We start from the raw sequence: 20,741 nt of genomic DNA, 5'->3' as shown, positions 1-20,741 counted from the left end.
GGCAACTAGTGTGGCTACTGGGATTAAAAGTGTATGTCACCACTGCCTGGTCTTTTATTAAAATACAAATGAAATGCTGCTACAAATACCTTTGCTAAGTAAGCGGGGAAGGAATGAGACAGGCTCCCACTCTGAAGTCCATGCGGGATTTGAATCTCTGGGCCTCCAGCCTCTGCCTCCTAGGATTACAAGGATGAACCACAAGACCTGCCTTGTTATTTCCATTTTGATACTAGTTTAACTGATAAATAAATAAATGTACAATAGGCCCTTTTACAGTCATTAGGTGTTTTATTAAATTTTCTATTCTTAGCTTTCAGTTCAATGTCCAGTGATGTTTGGGGAAAGACAAACAACATGGATCATGGCAGGACCAGATTCTCCATTTCCTTCACAACATACACTACTGTCACTGGGCTCTATCTGATCTTGAGTCGATTCTAGAAGTGCCTTTGAGGCAAATCCACTCTATCCCTACACTGTTGAGGTAAAAGACCTGGAGGAATTCGAAGCTTGTTGGTCTGTGACAGAACTTGAATTGATAGCCACTCCTAAAGACCAAAGCCAATTTCTTTTTATTCCAAATTCTTTACTCAGGGCAAATGAGAAATTCAATCAGACAGGGAAAATTGACTTGAAAGTAAAGGAGTGGTTTGAGGTAAGCCCCTATCAAACAGCTTTGTTTCCTTTGTGGGTTGTTTTGGTCTCTCTCTCTCTCTTCTCTTCTCTTCTCTTCTCTTCTCTTCTCTTCTCTTCTCTCTCTCTCTCTCTCTCTCTCTCTCTCTCTTCTATTTACCTACCTAACAACCATTATCTGTCTGTCTGTCTATCTACCTACCTACCTATTATCTGTCTGTCTATCTACCCATCTGATTTGTGGTGTTTTGTTTTTGTCCAATGCTTACGTCCGTCCTTTCACCACCACCGGCAACTTCTTTGGGATTTTGATTTGGTTTGCTGGAGAACTAACTCTGAACTCATTCGCTGGATTCTCTGAGACTCTTCCTGGGTGGGTTTTTTTGTTTTGTTTAGTTCGAGACAGGGTCTCTCGCTGTAGTCCTCACTGTCCTCGAGCCTCGCTGCATAGACCAGGCTGCTCCCCGGACTCACAGAGATTCTCGAGTTTCTGCCTCCCGCGTGCTGGGATTAAAGGTGTGAGTAACCACGCCCGGCTTCTATCCGCGGTAGCTCGGAAATTTCTTCCAGCGACCAGCAGCTGACAGCTACTCAGCAAAGAAAACCAGGAAGCCTTTAGCTTGCGTCATTAGGATCGCCTGCTTTTTGGCCCGCCTCCCGACCCGTAGACGCGCAAACTGCGCGCGGGTGACTCGCGTATAAAAGCTCGGCTCGGAGCGTCCGGTCGCCAGGTCGCTTCCTGCTTGGGAAGAAGCTGTTGGCGGAGCCACGAAGATGGCGTCGACCAGCCGGTGAGTGCGGCGGCCTCGGAACGAGTGGAACCGGGGGTCGCGGGGCCGAGGCTCTTCCGGAAGGACGGCTGCCGCGGGCGTCCCCTGCTCGCCCGAGTCGCCGCGGTCAGGCTTCGTCCCCGCGACTATGCGCCGCCCCGGCCTCCGTCTCTCTCCGGACCCATCCGCTGTCTTTGTGCCACGTTCCTGTTTTCTGTCTGTTTTCCCCACGACGGCCCATCCAATCTGAGGGGCTGTGACGTCGCCTCCTTTCCAGACAGCTGGGGAAGCGACGCGCTAGGTCCCTGTGGATCTGTCAGCTAGGAAGTTGGGAAACGTCAGCGTCGGTAGCCTAGTGGAAACGGGTCTCCAGCCTAGTGGCCCCCCGAAGTGGAAAGAAAAAGCACATACGGAGACTTGAATAATTCTCCCCTACAGCCACCCCCCAAGTATCATTGAGCACTCCGAAGGAGATGTTGTCTGCAAAAAAATTAATTACATATGCTGCAAGTCATTTTTAATGTATTTTTAAAACGTAGTGTACTTAATATCGACAGGAAATGCGTGTTGGGTCCTCGGAGACAGCCTTTAATCTTGTGACCTGCAAAGTGCTTTGCAGACCCTAATTATATCTCTTGTAACCACTGCGAGGTAGATATTAGTATTCTGGCATATGTGTAAACTGAGTCATGCCAGTGTGTTGACCTTTCGAGTGCCCCAGCATGCATACCTATTTCTGATCACTATTCCATTGGTTTCTAGTTAATACAGAGTGTATTCAAAGTATCAAATTAAGTTCTGCACTTGCTGGCACATTGGAACTGATAAACGTCACCAGGGGAAGCCATTATTCACAGACGCGCACAGGTCCTTTCTGGGAACCTCGAACACTGTATTATAAAAAGCGAGAGGTGGACATGGAGATGAGCAGTTTCAACTGTTTGTGTGGAACTAAAGCCATTGGCACTCTTGCTTACCGGTTGTAATTTATTTTTAAATTAGATTTAATTATGAATTAATCATTCCATCTGGGTGTGGTTTTGTCAGGTATGACTTCCTTGTGGGGACCTGAAAACAGCTTCCCCAAATTATCCAATACTGAAATTTTCCCGTGGCGCTGCTGTGAAAACTGAATGTGTGCATATGTAGGTTATGGAACAGGAACTTCTGTGTTCTTGAAACACAAGTTGTAGTTAAATAGTACGTATAGTAAACTCACTGGCTACATTTTTTAAACTTGTCATTTAAACATTCCTTGAAACTTATTTTTTTTAATGGACAGTTCATTTTGAGTTCCTGGCCTAGAATTCTCCTAGGCATGCAGACATGCTCGGTCCATTGTCCAGCTTTTAAATCATTCCTATTACTGCTCTACATGGTCCGTCAGTGGGAATAAAGAGAGGTTGATGTTCCATTTCCTTTGGGATGGTGTGCAGTCACTTAGCCTTGAAACCCATTGATATTCTTGAAGAGAATGTGTTCAGAGTGAAGTCCTATATTTATTCTGACTTCGGGTAAATAATTTTCTGGCCAGGACCTGTGAAATATCCTATCTTGCAGGATATTATGCAAATTTAAGAGCTCTGATTGCTTTTCCAGAGGCCCTGGGTTCAGTTCCCAGTACCACACGCCAGCTCACAAAATCTTCAGTTACCCTAGTTCCAGGAGATCCGGTGCCCTCTTCTTACTCTGCTGGTACCAGGTCATGCACAGATTCACGGACATACATGCAGACAAAATACCTATACTTAAATAATTCCATTGTCATTTAAAAACACTGCAAACTTTCCTGTGTTTCCCATTTTTAAGTGCTAGGGATCGAGCCCATGACCTTAGGCAAGTACTCTCCCTCTAAGTTACATTCCCAGCCCCTTTACCTACTTTTATTTGTTTGTTTGTATTTTTTCTTTTTCTTTTCTGTTTTTTCTTTCTCTCTCTTTTTTTTTTTTGCTTTTTGAGACCATAGTCTAAGCTGCTCTGGAACTCACTGTATAGTTATTATCCACTGAGCTCCAATCCCTTCCCAGCCCCTTTAATGTACTTTTATTTTTAGTTTCTTTTTGAGATGCTCACTCTAGTCTAAGCTGTCCCAGAACTTACCATGTTCTTTGTATCATTATTAGTATGGCCTAAATATGGTGGCAGATCTAGCTCTGCTTTGGAATTCTGGGATTACAGGCATTCTTCATCACAGCTGGCTTGATCTACTTGTTAACAGTGCTAAACTGGCTGGGTGGTGGTGGTGCACGCCTTGAATCTCAGCATCAGGGTGGCAGAAGCAGGCGAATATCTGTGAGTTCAAGGCCAGTCTGGTCTATAAGAGCAAGTTCCAGGACAGACTCCAAAGCTACAGAGAATCCCTGTCTCGAAAAAAACAAACGAAATAAGTGCTAAACTGTGATAATCCATAACGTACTGTTATGGTAACCTCCTGCTTCATTTAATGATAACTCCCCTTATTTTGATCACATTTTCTTTTATATCAGCAGCTTTTCAGTTTTTATGTACTACTTTTATTTTTCATAATTTATTTTTTTTTTAAATTTCCAGAATAAAGCAATTTCTGCCCTCTCCAATTTTCCTGATTAGAAAAGTCCAAGATATGTTATAATTGAGTAAATTTGGTGGTTATTATGTGCTTTTTTTTTAAAATCAATTTTCTATGTGACTTCAAAGTTGGTAGTTAGTGAGCCAGAAAGATGGCTCAGTATTAAGAACACTTGTTGCTCTTGCAGAGGATCTGGCACCCAAATGGTACCTGCACTTCCAGGGAATCTGATGCCTTTTCTGACATCTGGGCACTAGACATACATGCATGCACATACATACATACATAAAACAAAAATTATATACCTTTAAAGTAAATAAATGAAAAACAATGTTAGTGATTAAAACTTTCTGAGTTATAACAGCTAGCATGAGAAACTTGACCCTAAACCACAAATGTCTATTTACATGTTGTAAAGAGTCAATTTTGTGTTTTAAGTGTATGCTTGTGGTGACTGCGACGGAACCATTTGCTCTGTACATGTCAAGTGAGCTTTAGAAGAGGGTTCACACCTTCCAAAAATAATACTTAGGTTTTGACCAAGAATCTTTGTTTTTTTAAAAGCATGTTTTATCAAGTCATTTAAGGTTAATCAATTTCCCCAAGCTGTTTTATTGTTCAAGATAAATAAAAAAGTTACTAATATCATGAACTGGGCTTTGTGGCACATCCCTGTGATGTCACTTCAGGAGGCTGAGGTAAGAGGCTCCTGGGTGATGCCAGCCTGGGCTGTATAGTGTGTTTGAGGCCAATAAGACTATAGAGCAACTCCTATCTTTTAAGAAAATAAAAGGAAAATATTGTTACTAATGTCATAACATAATGTTAGCTTTGTAATCATTATTTTTCATTTGAAATGAGTTTCTTAGACTAGCGTGCAGTATAATGGTCTTATGGTATGCCTTACGTTGGTGTATACTTTTGTATAGTCAGTCCTGACTTCCACCTTCTTGCTGGTTCACTTCTTCCAAATAGTGCCCCTTCTGCCCCTCTCTTTTCTCCTCTCTCCTCCCTCAGGTCACTTCCTTCCTGCTTACAGTTCCCCATTTTTCTTTCAGATCCTACATACATATGTAACATGTATGTGTATGTATAATATACATACATGTAAACTTGAATACAAATTCCACACATGAAGGAATCATGCTGTCCTTGTTTTTCTGATTATGTTTTATTCACTTAGTGTAATGCTTTTCATTTCCATTTGTTTCCTAAGATTTCATTTTTTAAGACTGTGTATTGGTAACATAATTTTTTACCCTAAGTTGATTCCACTTCATTACATTGTTACAGATGAACATGGGTATTTGAGTGTGTGTGTGTGTGTGATGTGTATACTTAGAGCTTCAGGTATCTGCCTAGGAGTTGTATAGTCTATTACATAGTTCTATCTAAAAAGATTTATTAGTGTATTTATTTATTGGGGGGAGAACCTGTGCCAAGGTGTGAGTCAGGACAGTTGGTGGGATTCTGCTTTCTCCCCTAACCGCATCAGAGCACAACTGTGGAAGTTGGTTTATCCCTCTGCCATTTGGGTCCCAGTGGCTGAACTCGTCATCATGCCTGGCCATAAGCACTTTCACCCACTGCGCTATCTCACCAGCCCTATAGTTTGTCTTTTGAGAAAACCCATTCTGATTTCCACGGCAACTGTAACAGTTTCTCTTCCCATCAGCAGTGTGTGATGATTCTTCTTTTCCACAGTTGCCATACTATTGTTGTCATTTGGTTTCTAGATAATTGCCGTTCTGACTGGGATGAGATAAAAAGCAGTTTTAATTTCCTCAGTGGCTAAAGATACTGAATACATTTACAAATATTGGCCATTTGTGTTTCCTTTTTTTTTTTTTTTGAGAACTGTCTTTCATTAGTCTACTTGTTGATTTTTGGTACTTAATTTTTGGAGTGCAATATAGTTTCTTGATATTAATATATAGTGTTTCCTATGTCACTGGCAGAGGTTTTCCTACACCGTGTTAGCTCTGCTGATTATTTTCTTTGCAGTGTAGATGCTGTTGAGTTTTTTTCATGCAGTCACTCTTTTCCATTCTTGGGATTATATCCTGTGATACTGGCATCCTTTTAAGACAATCCTGGGTAGGACTCCCCTCTGTATGCTGTGACTATCATTGGGTAATAAAGGAACTGCGTTAGACCTATGGCAGGGAAAACTCAATACAATACTGGGAGAAAGGAGGTGGAGTCAGAGAGAAACCATGGAGCCACTGCCAGAGACAGATGTGCTGAAATTTTGCTGGTAGGCCACCACCTCGTGGTGATGCACAGATTAATGGAGATGGGTTAAATTAATATGTAAGAGTTAGCCAATAAGAAGCTAGAGCTAATGGGCCAAGCGTGATTTAAATTATACAGTTTCTGTGTGATTATTTCGGCCCTGGGTAGTGGGAACCAACAAGCAGCTCTCTCCTCCTACACAGTCCTTGCTATACCTAATCTTGAAGTACCTTTTACCTGTTTCCTCTAGTGCTTTCAAAGTGTCAGATCTCTTTTATTTTTGTGTCTGAGTGTGTGCCTGGTGACCTGAGAGGCCAGGAGAAAGTGTCAGACTCCTTGGAACTGGAGTTAATGGGTGGTTGTGAGTCACTGTGTGGGTGCTAGGAACTGAACCCAGGTCTTCTGAAAGAGCAGTAAGCACTCAGCCTCTGAGCCATCATTCCAGCCCCCATGGTTAGATCTTACATGAAGGTCATTGGTCCATTTTGAATTGATGTTTGGACAGCATAAGAGATAGAAATCTAGATTCTTCTGTGTATGGTTATCCAGCTTTTATTTTCTTTCTTTCTTTCTTTTTTTTTACTTGTGAAGATACTTATGTCTTTTGTCTGGGCTGTTCTTGAAGTCCTGGACTCAAGGAATCCTACTTTAGCCTCAAGTGTTGGGACTATAGCATGTGTTAGTATGCCCAGCAAAGCGAAAATCATCAGACCTAAGACCAGCACAGCTGCAACTGACTGTCTTGCATGCAGTGTGTGTTGGCTTTACTGTGCTATGCTAAATCCATCATTATGGTGGCTGACAAATAGAAAACACCCTTTATTCCCTAACAATAGAAATAAATAGCAAAGATCACAATCAGATAATTATATATAAATGCTGCTGGCTATTGTGATTGTAAGTTGTTATACTAATCAAGGATTTCAAAAATCTTAGCAGCTTACCTGTTTACTAGAAGACAATAAAACTCAGACTTGTTTATTAGTTGGAAAATATAAAAAAAAATGTGTTGTTGTTTTTTTCCATGTAGTTTGGATGCTCTCCCAAGAGTCACATGTCCAAATCATCCAGATGCAATTTTAGTAGAGGACTACAGAGCCGGCGATATGATCTGCCCTGAATGTGGCTTAGTTGTAGGTAAGTAGCTATTAAGCTTTTAGTTTAAATCATAATCCACAGTACTTGGCTTTTGTACAGCTTCCAAAGTTTTAATGAATACATTTTAATAGCTCTCACCCCACACAAGCAAGTCACAGTTACAATAAAGTAAAAAGAGAAATGGAAATGGGCAAGAGTCTGTAGACATGCCATGTACCATTGCACGTATGTAACTACTACATGTTTTGTGATGTAGGTAGAAATGTGTAGGCGTATTAAAGAGTGCTCAATAGCCCGTAATGGACTACAACAGAGGTTTATTTATTTGGGGATAAAGCTCACAATAAGGGTAAAGATCTGCTGTCTTCTGTGTGCTCTGGAAGCTGGGAACCGAATCCAGCAAAAAAGGGCTAAGCACGCTTTACAACTGAGCTTATATAGTACCTCAGACCATGCCCAAAATGGTCTGGTATCTGAAAGGCTATTGGTTGAAGGAGTTCCCACAACAGAAATTTACCAAAAAGAAAGGAAAAGGCTCACTGGGCAATGGTGGCTCGTGTTTTTAATGCCAGCACTCTGGAGGCAGAGGCGGGTGTAATTCTGTGAGTTCAAGGCCAGCCTGGTCTACAAGAGCTAGTTCCAGGACAGGCTCCAAAGCTATAGAAAAAACCAAAACCAAACCTGTCTCAAAAATAAAAAAAAAAAAAAATTCCAGCACTCAGGAGACAGAGGCTTGCGGATCTTAAGGCCAATCTGGTCTATGACTATACAGAGAAAACCTGCCTCAGAAGAAAAAGAGAAATGAAAAGGCCACAGTATTTGCGTCCTTAGCTTTAAATAGTGAGTGGAAGGTGTGTGTGTAAGAGGAGATGGAGTGATACTCAAATAACTAATATCTAACTTTTGTGCCATTTGTATGCCACTAAAATAAATGTGGTAGATTTCAAAGTAATAATATTGAGCCTCATCTAGTGGCTTGTAGTAAAATAAGATATGTTAAGACTTGCATATGGTGTCAGGATATAGAATATCTAGTTTAAATTGTTACTATTCAAATATGTCACATCTTAAAATTTTACTTTTAGGGCTGACAATATAGCCAGTGGTAACATGCTTACCCAGCACTGGGAGAACCTCTTTGTTCAATTCCCATTACTACAAAAAGAAAAATGAATATACAATTTCAGTTTTATGCCTATTTGCTCACTAATCTAGATACACAGAAGAGACTTAAACTCACACAGAAAAATGAGGATTCTGTTTAGCAGTAGCGAGAGCAGAAGTGATAGTGGTTTGTTTTATCTTGAGTATGGCCAATGAAGCACAGGGCCTACCATGCTAAGGAAGCACTCTCTCTGATCTCTACTCCCAACCTTTGAGCAATTTGAGTCACTTTTGAAGAAAATTGCTATTAGACTTGGGAACTGTGACAAATGCTTGCTTCAGACCTACACTGGAAAGGTTTTGTTTGTTGTTACCACTGAGTAGTCAAGACTTTTTACCCCCTTGATTAGCTTACAGCTGGAATTTTAAAGCATATAGAATTACTAATAGAGATTGAAATCCATTGCTTTTGGTGCCAGCATACTGCTAACACATGTTCTTAATATGGCTTTCATGGCTTTTATACTTTCAAGTGGTTGAGGAAAAACTGAAATAATAATGATTTTGGGTATAAGAGAATATTACCATATTTAAGTTTTGTAATGCATAAAGTTTTATTGGAACATGCTCATATTCAGTTGTTTCACCACTTAGTAATTGCAGCAGAAACCACAGGCGTGCTCTTATTGCTTGTCTCTGTCACTCAGTTGTACTGTAAACTTCAGTTGTGGAGATCGAACTCAACGGTACTGTGTCATGCAAGTTGCCATATTGCAACACTTTATAGTGTTTATTACTATCTTGTACTCATGTCCAAACAAACCTGTGGCCCATAAAGGTGTAGTGAAGTCATTAGCTTGTTAACTAGGTAGCAGTGCCGTTGTTTGTTATGCAGAGATGGTGCATGTTTTCAGAATACCCCCAGGAAGACAGTGGTCAGAAAAAATGTGGGCTGTTTAATAACACCAGAATTTCTTAATAAAAACAGAATAAACTAGGTATGGAGTTATCAGAGAGTAGTCATGTGTTTTTCATATACTTGATTTAGAAAGGAACTATCGCCAGGTATTGGTGGCACATGCCTCAAGCCTTTAATCCCAGCACTCAGGAGGCAGAGACAGGTGGATCTCTGTGAGTTGGAGGTCAGCCTGGTCTACAGAGCGAGTTCTAGGACAGGCTCCAAAGCTACAGAGAAACCCTGTTTTGAAAAACAAAACAAACAAAAAAGCAAATAAAAAGAGACTTATCAGGAATGCAAGTATTTTTTTTTTTTTTTATTTTTCGAGACAGGGTTTCTCCGAAGTTTTTGGTTCCTGTCCTGGAACTAGCTCTTGTAGACCAGGCTGGCCTCGAACTCACAGAGATCCACCTGCCTCTGCCTCCCGAGTGCTGGGATTAAAGGCGTGCGCCACCACCGCCCGGCGCAAGTATTTTTTTGAAGGAAACTGAAGACTATGTCTAGACCAGAGTACACTGGGATTGGTCAGTAAAGTCTTAAGAACCACTGAGGTTGGGAGACTGTAGAAATCTATTCCACTTTGGCACAAGAACCAGCCATGTAACTAACTGTTCAGTGTATAATAGTGGTTTCTTTGACTTTCACTTGAATTGTAGAGTACATTGAAGAGCTATGATTTGCAATTCACTGTTTTATCACTGATTTGTGTGTTGTGATGTGCATGTGTGTACATAGCTTGTTAGCTGGCAGAGGTCAAAGGATGTCTTCTATCATTTTCCACCCTATTTGTTTAAGACAAGGTCTCTCAGTGAACCCAGAGCTTGCTGCCCTTTAGTGAGGCTTTCTGACAAACGAGCCCAGAGACTTCTTTGTCTCCACCCACACCCCTTGCACCTGGTTAACAAATGTGTGGCCGTGCTACGTTCTTTTACCCACTGAGCCATCTCTCTGTAACCCTCTCTGGTCTGTCACTCAGAGATCTGTCTGCCTCGATCTCCTTGTTGGGATTAGAAGAGTGTATTACCACACCTGACCCTTTGGTGCTGAGGTGTGTTGTGACTAAGCAGGCCAGTGAGGCAGAGCTTCCTTCCTTCCACAAAACTGCTGAGTCCCTGCCCCCAACTAGATCCTAATAATGTGACAGTGTCACTGTCGAAGTTCAACAGTAGATAGCAGTATAATATTTAGGGTATCAGTTTGTTCCTAAATTTGACCTTGTACATTATATTGCTTGTATATTGATTTATAGTCAGCAAAATATTAGGCTTGTAGCTGCATTCGTAGCTATTAGAAAATAATTTTGGGGCTAGGGAATGTAACTGAATGACTATCCTGTTGAGCTAAACATTATTTCAACATCGATACTGCTGAGAAAAGAAAATCAATATCATGCCATATGAATTAGGATTTCACATTAGTATTGCTTAAAATTAGCAGTTCCATTTCCAGTTTAATATCATGTCATGTTCACCACTTAAATTTAAATTCATCTTTTTAAAAAAAATATAAGGAAAATAGATTTGAAAAATGAATGAGTCATTTTGACCTTTTCTTCCAAAATTTAGTCATTGACAAGTCAAAAGGTAGGTGCTAGAGTGATGACTGTTTTGAACTAGCAAGAATGATTTTTTTTGACAGTTACTTTCATTTGTTTCTTAACAAATAGATACAATTTATCTCTTTAGAGTGTGATGAAATGCTCTTTAGATGCCACTCTGTTATGGCTTATACACTGAAGTTCAGTGACATGTGCTGGGCATGACTTTCTCTGTATGTGGTTGTGCCGCAGAGATGGACATGGTCACAGTGATGGTTTCTGTCTGTGTCAGTGTTTCTACACTGTTTTCACGAAGAACTCCCATCTGGCTTAAGTTTACAGAGTCAACGTGTAGTTTAAGAGGAGAAAAAAACGGCATTTTTTTTCTGTTTCTAGGATACTTGAGGGTATGTGTGTGTGCTTGTTAACTGATAGGCTTCTCACTATAAAGGTTGATTACACACACTCCCCTTGAAGAGATTCTGACTTGCAGTTTTCTTCCAGGAAACTTTTCTAATACTGTCTCATATATATATGAATAATTTTTTTTCTGAATAATTCTTTAGTTTCATGCTGTGCTCTTTGAGTTGCCTTGGTTCTGATTCTCCTCCCTCCCTACCCCCAGACAGGGTTTCTCTGTTTAACAGTCCTAGCTGTCCTGGAACTAGCTCTTCTAGACCAGGCTGGCCTCGAATTCACAGAGATCCACATGCCTCTGCCTCCTGAGTGCTGAGATTAAAGTTGTGTGCCACAACCACCCAGCGGAAATTTGATTCTTATAAATGCTATTTTGAGCAGTTATGTCTAGAGTGAGTCATTTAGATCATTCCACATATTTGGAAAACTTTACTTCATTGTCCATTGCTGGGCTTTCTGTTTATACTATATACTAGGCCACCTTGTAATTATTATTTTTAAAGTCCATTTTGTCTTTTTAAAAACAGTATAAAGCAATCTCTATAAGGTACTTCGATGCCAAAAGGAAAATGTTATGAAATGAAGTATTTTAGCTTGCTGGTGCTTTATCTCCAAATATGCAGATAGAATTACAGCATGTGGACACACCTGTATGCGTTTCCACCTGTACGGTTTTCTTGATATATTCATTTTTGTCCCTTGAAAACATAACAGTTAGCTGGGCCTAGTGGAACAGTAATATTCCAGCTACTAGGAATTATAGACAGAATTCAAGTTAAATACCTGCCTCGGCTGGAATGAGTACAATTTTCTGAGACCCTGCCTCAAATAAAAGCAAAGATAAGGCTGACAGTGAAGTTCAGAGAACACTTGACTAGCATGCTCAAGGCCCTAAGTGCTTGAAAAAAAATATTTGTTTCATGTATATACAGCTACATATAAGTTAATGACATTTGATCTGTTTAACTTTTCAAATTTGGTAACTGCTTTGAAGACCACAGTAATTTATGTTTGTGTGTGTTTTGTTTTTATCTTGCTGACTAGGAAAGTTGGCCTCATTGACTGTTTCTGAAAGCACAAGTGCATGGGAACCACACAGTGTCATTCTCACTTAACCTTGTCCTTCCTTGGAGTCACAGTCAGGCTGGCATGTTAAAATGCCTTCTAATGTGTGGGTCTTTGTTCCTTCACCCAAACATGATTGTCTAGGAAATACTCTAGTTTCTCTAGGTTCTCTTGAAGTTCAAAGAAAACTAAATTTATCAGGAGCCTTCATTAACAAATCATTCTCTTATATAGTAACCTACTTTCTTAAAGCACATTACTGGGTTTATATTATAATTGCTATTTTGCATATTGCATTTTAATTAATGTGTTCTTTAAAAGTTTTGATATGCTCTACATTGAAATGATCATTTCACCCCATATTCCTTTGTCACTAAGGAGCTGCAGAGCCCTGGAGTCCTTTAAAATCTAAGGGTCAGATGACTGCCTCTGTCATCACCCCCCTCCCCCAAAATGGAGAGTGAGAACATCTGCCAGTGTTTAGACATTGAGAACGTACATGCTTATACAAGTGCAATAATTCATTTAACTTACAGTTTTTAAAATGTGAAGTTATTAGGGAAATCTGAAGAAATAAGGCATAGAAATGAAATAAAATGGTGTCATAAAGACGGCTTAACAGATTAGTGCTTCCCACCAAGCCTAAGTCATCAAGCCTATGTCATACTAAGTCATCAGTCTTAACCCACATGGCAGAAGGAGAGAATTATCCTCTGACCTCTACACATGTATGGTGTATGTGCCTTCCAACACACAAAATAAGTAAATGTAATTAGAACTTAAGATTTTTATTTTAAATTTGCATACGTCTGCATCTGTGTGTGGATATGTGCACAGGAATAAAGTTCCTATGGAGAGAGAGCATGGATCCTCTGGAGCTGGTTTTAGGTGGTTGGGAGCCACCTGATATGGGTGCTGATAACCAGGTTTGGGTTCTGTGGTGAAATCGCATATGCTCTCAACTACTGAGCTACCTCCTCAGCCTTCCATTTAAATTTTTTTAATTAAATAACTTTTCCAAAGCTAAGCAGCATCTTGGTACAACCTCTGTAATTATATTTGTTGACTCACCATACTGAAAGGCATTGTAATTGCTGGCAAAGATGAACAAGGTACAGTTCATTGAAAGAGTTCAATGGAATTGGTCAGAAGCTTATACACATTTCACTTGTAGCTGTGGGATCTTTGGCCAAATAACATGAGTTGTGAGGAACAGTGAAAGTGGTACCTGTGTTTATGTAGCTCTGGGGATTAGTTGGTAATATTTACAGTGGACACACTGACCAACATGTGTTTTAATATTCAGTGTTATCTCTGTCTACTTTAAAGATATTTCCAGACACTGAGCTCCTCCCACTAAAGTAGTGACCAGGTGTTTTGATATCACACACCCAATCATAACCTCTTTGCTTGAAAAGTGTGCCTGCTGCCTTTTAAAATTTTATTCTGAGTCACCCCCACCCCCTTCTCTGGGATAAGGTCTCACTGTGTAGTCCTGGATGGTCTGGAATTCATGGGGGTCAGATATCTATCTGCCTCTATCATCGGAGTCCTGAGATAAGAGGCTTGCTCCACCACCATACCTGGCTTCATTGTTTTTCTTTGTATCACATAAGAATAGTTTTATTATTTTGCTTTGGTCATTGAGGTAAGGTCTTGCTATGTATATGTAGTCAGTATAGCCTTGATTTTTCTCTATTATGCCTCAGCCTCCCAAATACTAGGATTATAGGCACATACTACCACACCAGCTTTTTCTTTGTGTTATTTTTAACCAATTTTTTCTTCTACGAGTTGGGATATGAATAATGATATGATAGCATACTATTTACATAGTTTATTACTGGACTAGCAGAGCAGACATGTAAGACTAAGCTGGAGCCCAGGTGGCCAAGTTGAGATGCTAGCGATTAGCCAGCATGGGGAGGGCAGTTCTGTTCCTGGCTAAGTAACTGTGTGCTTACCTCCTTAGGGGACCGGGTTATCGATGTGGGATCCGAATGGAGAACTTTTAGCAATGATAAAGCAACAAAAGACCCTTCTCGAGTTGGAGATTCTCAGAATCCTCTTCTGAGTGATGGAGATTTGTCCACCATGATTGGCAAGGTAATAATTCCATAATTTAATAGAAAATGCCAAGGTGGGGGTGAGATAAAGATCTGGAAAGTTAGGATTTTTTGCAAAAGTATCAATCATTAACCCAAAGGAGACTCTTGACTTGGGAATAAGATTTGCCAGTGTTAGCACCGTGGAACTCTACTGATCTGGGTGTTTTTCCCATCATGGAGGGAAGAACATGGAATCAGTATAATAATCTTGGGCTGGGATTAAGAGCTACTCTTCTGGAAGACGTGGATTTAATTCCCAGGATCCACACTGTGACTCACAAACTGTTGGCTCCACTTTCAGAACGGCCTCTATTGGCAATAGTCAGGCACTGGTGCACAGGCACACATGCAGGCAAATTACCCATATACATACAATTGCAAAAACAGTTGTTGTATAAGCCTTTTTCTGGGAAGATACACCACGAATATCTGTTTCCCTAAAATTTGGAATCACTGTCAGACCCAGCATAGGTATGAACTCACAGAACTGCAACCTTGAGCATTTGCACCACCTGCAGGCAGCAAGCCAGGATGGCTACACTGCTGATCAGTGCTGATGACTGTCCCTGAAAGACTCATCATGGAAGTGTATGCTAGTTTAGAACTTCATTACTGCACAGTCTGTTTTTGTTTGTTTCTTTGAGTGAGGGTTATCACTATACAGCCCTGTAACTAGCTATGTAGACTGGTTAACCTTGAACTAACAGATGCACTTACGGCTGCCTCCCAAGTGCTAGGGTTAGAGGCATGTGCCAAAATGCTCAATATGACTTTTTAAAAAGATCATTATATAAAAATTCATTATTGGGGCCAGAGAGATTCAATTGATACTCTTGTGGAGGACCTGGATTTGATTCCCAGCACCCACATGGTGGCTCGCAATCATTGTAACTTCAGTTCCAGGGGATTAGATGCCCTTTTATCAAGGAGATCTGTATGCTGTTAATACTTACAGATATTAATTTTTATGCTACTGCTTTCAACCTGTTATTTGCTGTTTTCAGCAAATTATTGTCATAACACTTTTAAACAGATACACATTGTAGTCTGGGGCAGGGGCATGGAGAGTCTTCTTTTTTCTGTTTTTTTTTTTTCAGATAGGGTTTTTCTGTGTAACAGTCCTGGCTGTTGTAGACTAGGCTGACCTGGAGCTTACAGGGATCCACCTGACTCTGCCTCCTGACTGCTGGGGTTAAAGGCAGTGTGCATGGCCAAAGAGTCATAATTTAAGATCATAGCTACACATTAGTTTAGACTGTACAAATTGAATGCATGGGAAATCCATAGCACATAAGTTTGGTTGTTACATTATTCTCTTAAAGTCATGTTAGACAAAACAAGACTGAGTAGATAGGAAGATATAAGTGTTGTCTATTTTTTGTTATTTTGTTTTTCAAGATAGGGTTTCTCTGTGTATCCCTGGCTGTCCTAGTACTCACAATATAGACCAGGTCTGTCTTGAACTCAAAGATCTGCCTTGTTTCTACCTCCCAAGTGCTGGGATTAAAGGCATACACCAGCATGTTCTGTATTTGCTTCTTTTGAGAAACTCAATGCAGAAATTCACATACACATAATTCTATTCCTGTAATCACTGGAGTAGAGGAATTATATGTATTATGAGACTTCAGATTTCATCAGTGCTTTTCCTTTAACAAACAAACGTTTTTGCTGTTTATTGCAGTAGCATTTTTTAATGATTTTGTTGGGCATTTTGAACTCATAGACATAGGGCCTACAGATAGCTTGTGGTCTCCTTCACATGGCTTCAATTACACATTTTTTATCTGGCCTTTGCATGTTACAGCATGGACGCTTTAGTGTGCACTCCTGGAATGAGTTTGACTTTTACCATCAGTTAACAAGCATTGCTGTTAAGCATCAAAGCTACCTGGCTGTGATCTTAGTGCGTCTGAAGCCTTTTCCTACTAACCAGATTGTTTACTTAGGCCTGGAAGAATGGTTTTTATACACAGAGAACTGCCTGTTTCTAATATTATGAGTCTTTATCAAAACTGCATTTTGAGTTTTGTTCATATAGCTTTATATGGTACCTTTAAAGATCATGTGATTTTTCTTAGACATGTGATTATGACATTTTATATTAACTATTCTCTAATAGCTGTCTTTCTTGTATTGACTAATCTTTACTTGATCTTGTATGTATATTTAATATGTTTTTGCTTTCTGTCTTCTGACATATTTTGTGTCATCTATAAATTCAATTGGACTTTCACTTTCTATTTTCTGTGTTCTGGAACAATTGTTTAGATTTACTTAAGTGTCTGTGAAAAAACTTCTTTAAAGCATCTTTTCCTGGAAGTTTCTGTTTGAGGCACAGGCTTCACTGGATACACGTAGTCAGATTGTATAAATTACATTTTCATAGAAATTGTCTGTTCAAAATTTCCAAAAATGTTTTAGCAAGGTTAACTCTGTCTTATAGGGTACAGGAGCTGCAAGTTTTGATGAGTTTGGCAATTCTAAGTATCAGAATCGGAGAACAATGAGTAGCTCTGATAGAGCAATGATGAATGCTTTCAAGGAAATCACAACCATGGCAGACAGAATCAACCTCCCTCGAAATATAGTTGTAAGTTCTTGTCCATGTGCTTTAAGCCATTCTGACATTTACTCTGCATAATTTAATGAACACATAAAATTTTGATATTGTAAGTAATTAAATGGCCTATATTTAATTAAACTTAGTTTCTTTGCTTTGAAGGATCGAACAAATAATTTATTCAAGCAAGTATATGAGCAGAAGAGCCTGAAGGGAAGAGCTAATGATGCGATAGCTTCTGCTTGTCTGTACATTGCCTGTAGGCAAGAAGGAGTTCCAAGGACATTTAAAGGTAAGGCTTCAACTGCACTAAGTAGAGTCACTTAACAGATAGTGCTTGTCTTCAGCATAGCATGCAGTAATCCATGTACATGGCTGTGATGTTTTGAAATAAAATGGCCCCCAAAGGAAATGAAACTATTAGGTGGTGTGAGTGTGTTCTTGTTGAAGTGTGTCTTTATGGAGGCAGGCTTTGAGGTCTCATATATGTTCAAGATACACCCAGTGTCTTAATCCATTCCCTGTTTCCCTTTGATTAAGATGTAGCCTGCACTATGACAGTCTACACGCCACCATGTTGCACCATAATGATAATGAACTAAACTTTTGAAATGTAAGCCGCCACCCCAATTTTTCTTTGTAAGACTTGCCTTGGGCATGGTGTCTTCACAGCAGTGGGAACCTTTAAACAACGACATTTTCCAGTGGATCTTTATTTTGTTCTTTGACAGAAAAGACAGTCTTCTTTGCAAGCTGCTTTCGCAGGTGACACCATTTTAATAGCTACTGTAAGTCCACTGTCCACCTGACTCTGCTTTGTGGGCTAGAAGGCCTGACATGCTACAGAGGCTTTACACTGGGGTGACATCTGTAACTGTGAAGAAAACAACTACTAGCTAGCTTCCGGTGTGTCAAGTCTTGGAAGAAAGGTCTCAATGTAATTTTTTCTTTTTGAGGCCTAGTGATAACAGTTTTGTGCAAGGCAAAGACTTTGAGATCACTGATCACTGCTGGGTTTTGTCAAGCTTGTGTTTACTCAGGAGTACAGGACAGCCTACTCCCAGTGTTTTACTGTGATACATAACTGACTTTCATTGCCCAGGTCCAGGTTGGACACTACATTCACCATATAGCCAATGAGTATCTTTCAAGTTTTCCTGTATCAAAGTGAAGAGTCAAGGCTTATCGCACATCTTTTGGCCTGTAACTCAAGCGGTGACTAACATTTTAGCTTATTTAGAGAAATAGCATGTAGATAAAGAGTATACATGCACTTGGCATTCTTCAGCTTGAGTACTTTCATTCTCCTTGGAACATTCCTTACAAAGATTAACATATAAATATCTGAGAGGTTTTTGATTAGAGAAACTTGTATCTTAATAATAAATTGAAATAGATAAAATTTTTATTTTGAAAGAATACAGCCTCAATTTAAGGTATGACAAAATTATAAACTGAGAATTTATTTTTAAATAAATAAGGTTTATGGGAAATATTGCTGAGAGGATTAGGGTCTCATCTTTAAGTCATGATTAAATTTTTAACAACTAGAATATTTTATTTTTGTAAAAAATGATAAATTACAAAATGAACCTTGTAACATGCATTTTTTCAATTTTATTTCTCTTTTAGAAATATGTGCCGTATCTCGAATTTCTAAAAAAGAAATTGGCCGCTGTTTTAAACTGATTTTGAAAGCTTTGGAAACCAGTGTGGATCTGATCACAACTGGGGACTTCATGTCCAGGTTCTGCTCGAACCTTTGCCTCCCCAAGCAAGTACAGATGGCAGCAACACATATAGCCCGCAAGGCCGTCGAGCTGGACTTGGTTCCTGGCAGGAGCCCCATATCTGTGGCAGCGGCAGCTATTTACATGGCTTCCCAGGCATCAGCTGAGAAGCGGACACAGAAAGGTAGGATCTTTATTAGGAAGTGTGCCGGAGAGATGGCAGGGTTGGGAGTTGAAGCATTAACACAGAAGGAAGTAGGTTGAAATATAGTTCTGTTCATTGAGAGTATCTGTTGAGTGTGCCCGAGGGCCTGGCCCAGCATCTCAAAACAAAACAGACATAAAACACCTTTAGAGAATATGGAATTTTGCTTTTAAGTGATTAGAGGCATAGTCTTTCTTGTATACAAGTCTCCTTTTCCTGTTTGAATTTAATTTTAATTTGTATCTTTTATGGGAGGTTTATTTATTGGAAGATGAGCAGCTTACTAGTGGTTATATATCACTGAAGAAAATGTTACTAATAGTTGTCAGTGGTCCCTCGGGGAGGGATTGTACCTTATGGCCCTTCACCGTTTTTTTTTTTTTTTTGTTTGTTTGTTTGTTTGTTTTGAGGCAAGGTCTCATGTATCCCCCACTGGCCTCAAACCTGCTGTGTAGCTGAGGATGATCTTTATGCCACCCTAGGGATAAACCTAGCTTTGCACATGAAAAGTATATATTGTCTCAACCTTTCAACGATATCTGGCAAAAGCAACACAGTGCCTGTCACTCATAGTGCCATGCTCTGGGTTGCTTTGCATATATTATGTCTTTTAGTATTACTAAGATACCTTTAAAGAGGCCTGCCAATATCACTATTTATATTGACTTTGACTCTTGTCATGCCTATTAAAATGGATTTTCATTATCACTTTTAAAAAGTGAAATTGAGAGGGTTTTTTTTTGTTTTGTTTTGCCCTTTGGTAGTAAGAGCAGATCAACTGAATGGCTTGTTTTTTTGTCCTTTAGAAATTGGAGATATTGCTGGTGTTGCTGATGTTACAATCAGACAGTCCTACAGACTGATCTACCCTCGGGCTCCAGATCTCTTCCCTTCAGACTTCAAGTTTGACACCCCAGTGGACAAATTACCTCAGCTATAAGTTGAAGCAATTAAGTGTCATACTCTCATGTACATGGAACTTTATACATAGCATACATTGTGCTGGTTGAGCCTTTAATGAGGAAAAAGATGGTACGCATTCCAGAGCTAAATATTATTACTTAGCATTCTGTATGTATATATTAGTGCAACATATTTAATGATTTAAATTTCTTACTGAATCTGCTTTCTTTTTTAGTGATTAGGAAACAGTATTTTCGAAGATATTAAACTATGTAATTCTCAAATAAAACATTTTTTAAAACTAAAGTTTTTGTTATAACAAAAATTTATAATTATAAATTCTGTATATTATTACAGGTAATAGAGCTGAGAAAGCTTTGTTTCCCATCATTTTTATATTTATGTTCTTGATTAAGTCATAGAAATAGCAAAAGCTTGAGAACCATTGTTAACATCTACAACACATTTTGTAGTCTGAGTATCCAAACCACAGGCACACATAAGAGGTTGTGTGAGAGAAGTAACGAGCTAGGTCTTGAAAAGCATCAAACCGTGAGGCAGTGGAAGCTTGTTCTCAATGAGCTTGTAAGCAGAAAGGATGATGAAATAAAGGCAGACCAACTGATTAAAATTTAGAATGTTAATAAATCATTTTACAGAACTGGCTTGTCTAAGGTTCTTATATTTATTGGGATATGCCAAGGGTACTCTACTTTGTATGGCAATTACTGGATCCTAGGAGTGTTTAGGAATTGTTTTAGTTCATACCATTTATAATCTAAATATTTTGCATGTCATTGTTGAAGGTATCTTAACCTAGGCACTAGAAGAGAAAACTAAAAATTTTGCCATTTATTTAGTTTG

The 20,741-nt window shown here is 39.4% G+C and overlaps 1 protein-coding gene across 1 annotated transcript; it reads left to right on the top strand.

Moving 5' to 3' along the window:
* The first annotated feature begins 1,327 nt into the window (after positions 1-1,327).
* Gtf2b (general transcription factor IIB) lies at positions 1,328-20,174 on the top strand. Its single transcript, XM_041651213.1, has 7 exons — positions 1,328-1,427; positions 7,220-7,326; positions 14,341-14,474; positions 16,923-17,069; positions 17,202-17,331; positions 18,672-18,953; positions 19,781-20,174. Exons 1-7 carry the CDS (start codon positions 1,411-1,413, stop codon positions 19,912-19,914), a joined length of 951 nt encoding a protein of 316 aa, XP_041507147.1. The 5' UTR covers positions 1,328-1,410; the 3' UTR covers positions 19,915-20,174.
* Positions 20,175-20,741: the final 567 nt, after the last annotated feature.

The sequence above is a fragment of the Microtus oregoni genome, unplaced genomic scaffold, assembly GCF_018167655.1.
Source record: "Microtus oregoni isolate MIOR12 unplaced genomic scaffold, Mior012 000000F_ref0000247, whole genome shotgun sequence".
Classification (NCBI taxonomy): Eukaryota; Metazoa; Chordata; class Mammalia; order Rodentia; family Cricetidae; genus Microtus; species Microtus oregoni.
Note: the sequence above shows the minus strand (reverse complement) of the source record. Positions and strands in the feature narration are given on the sequence as shown.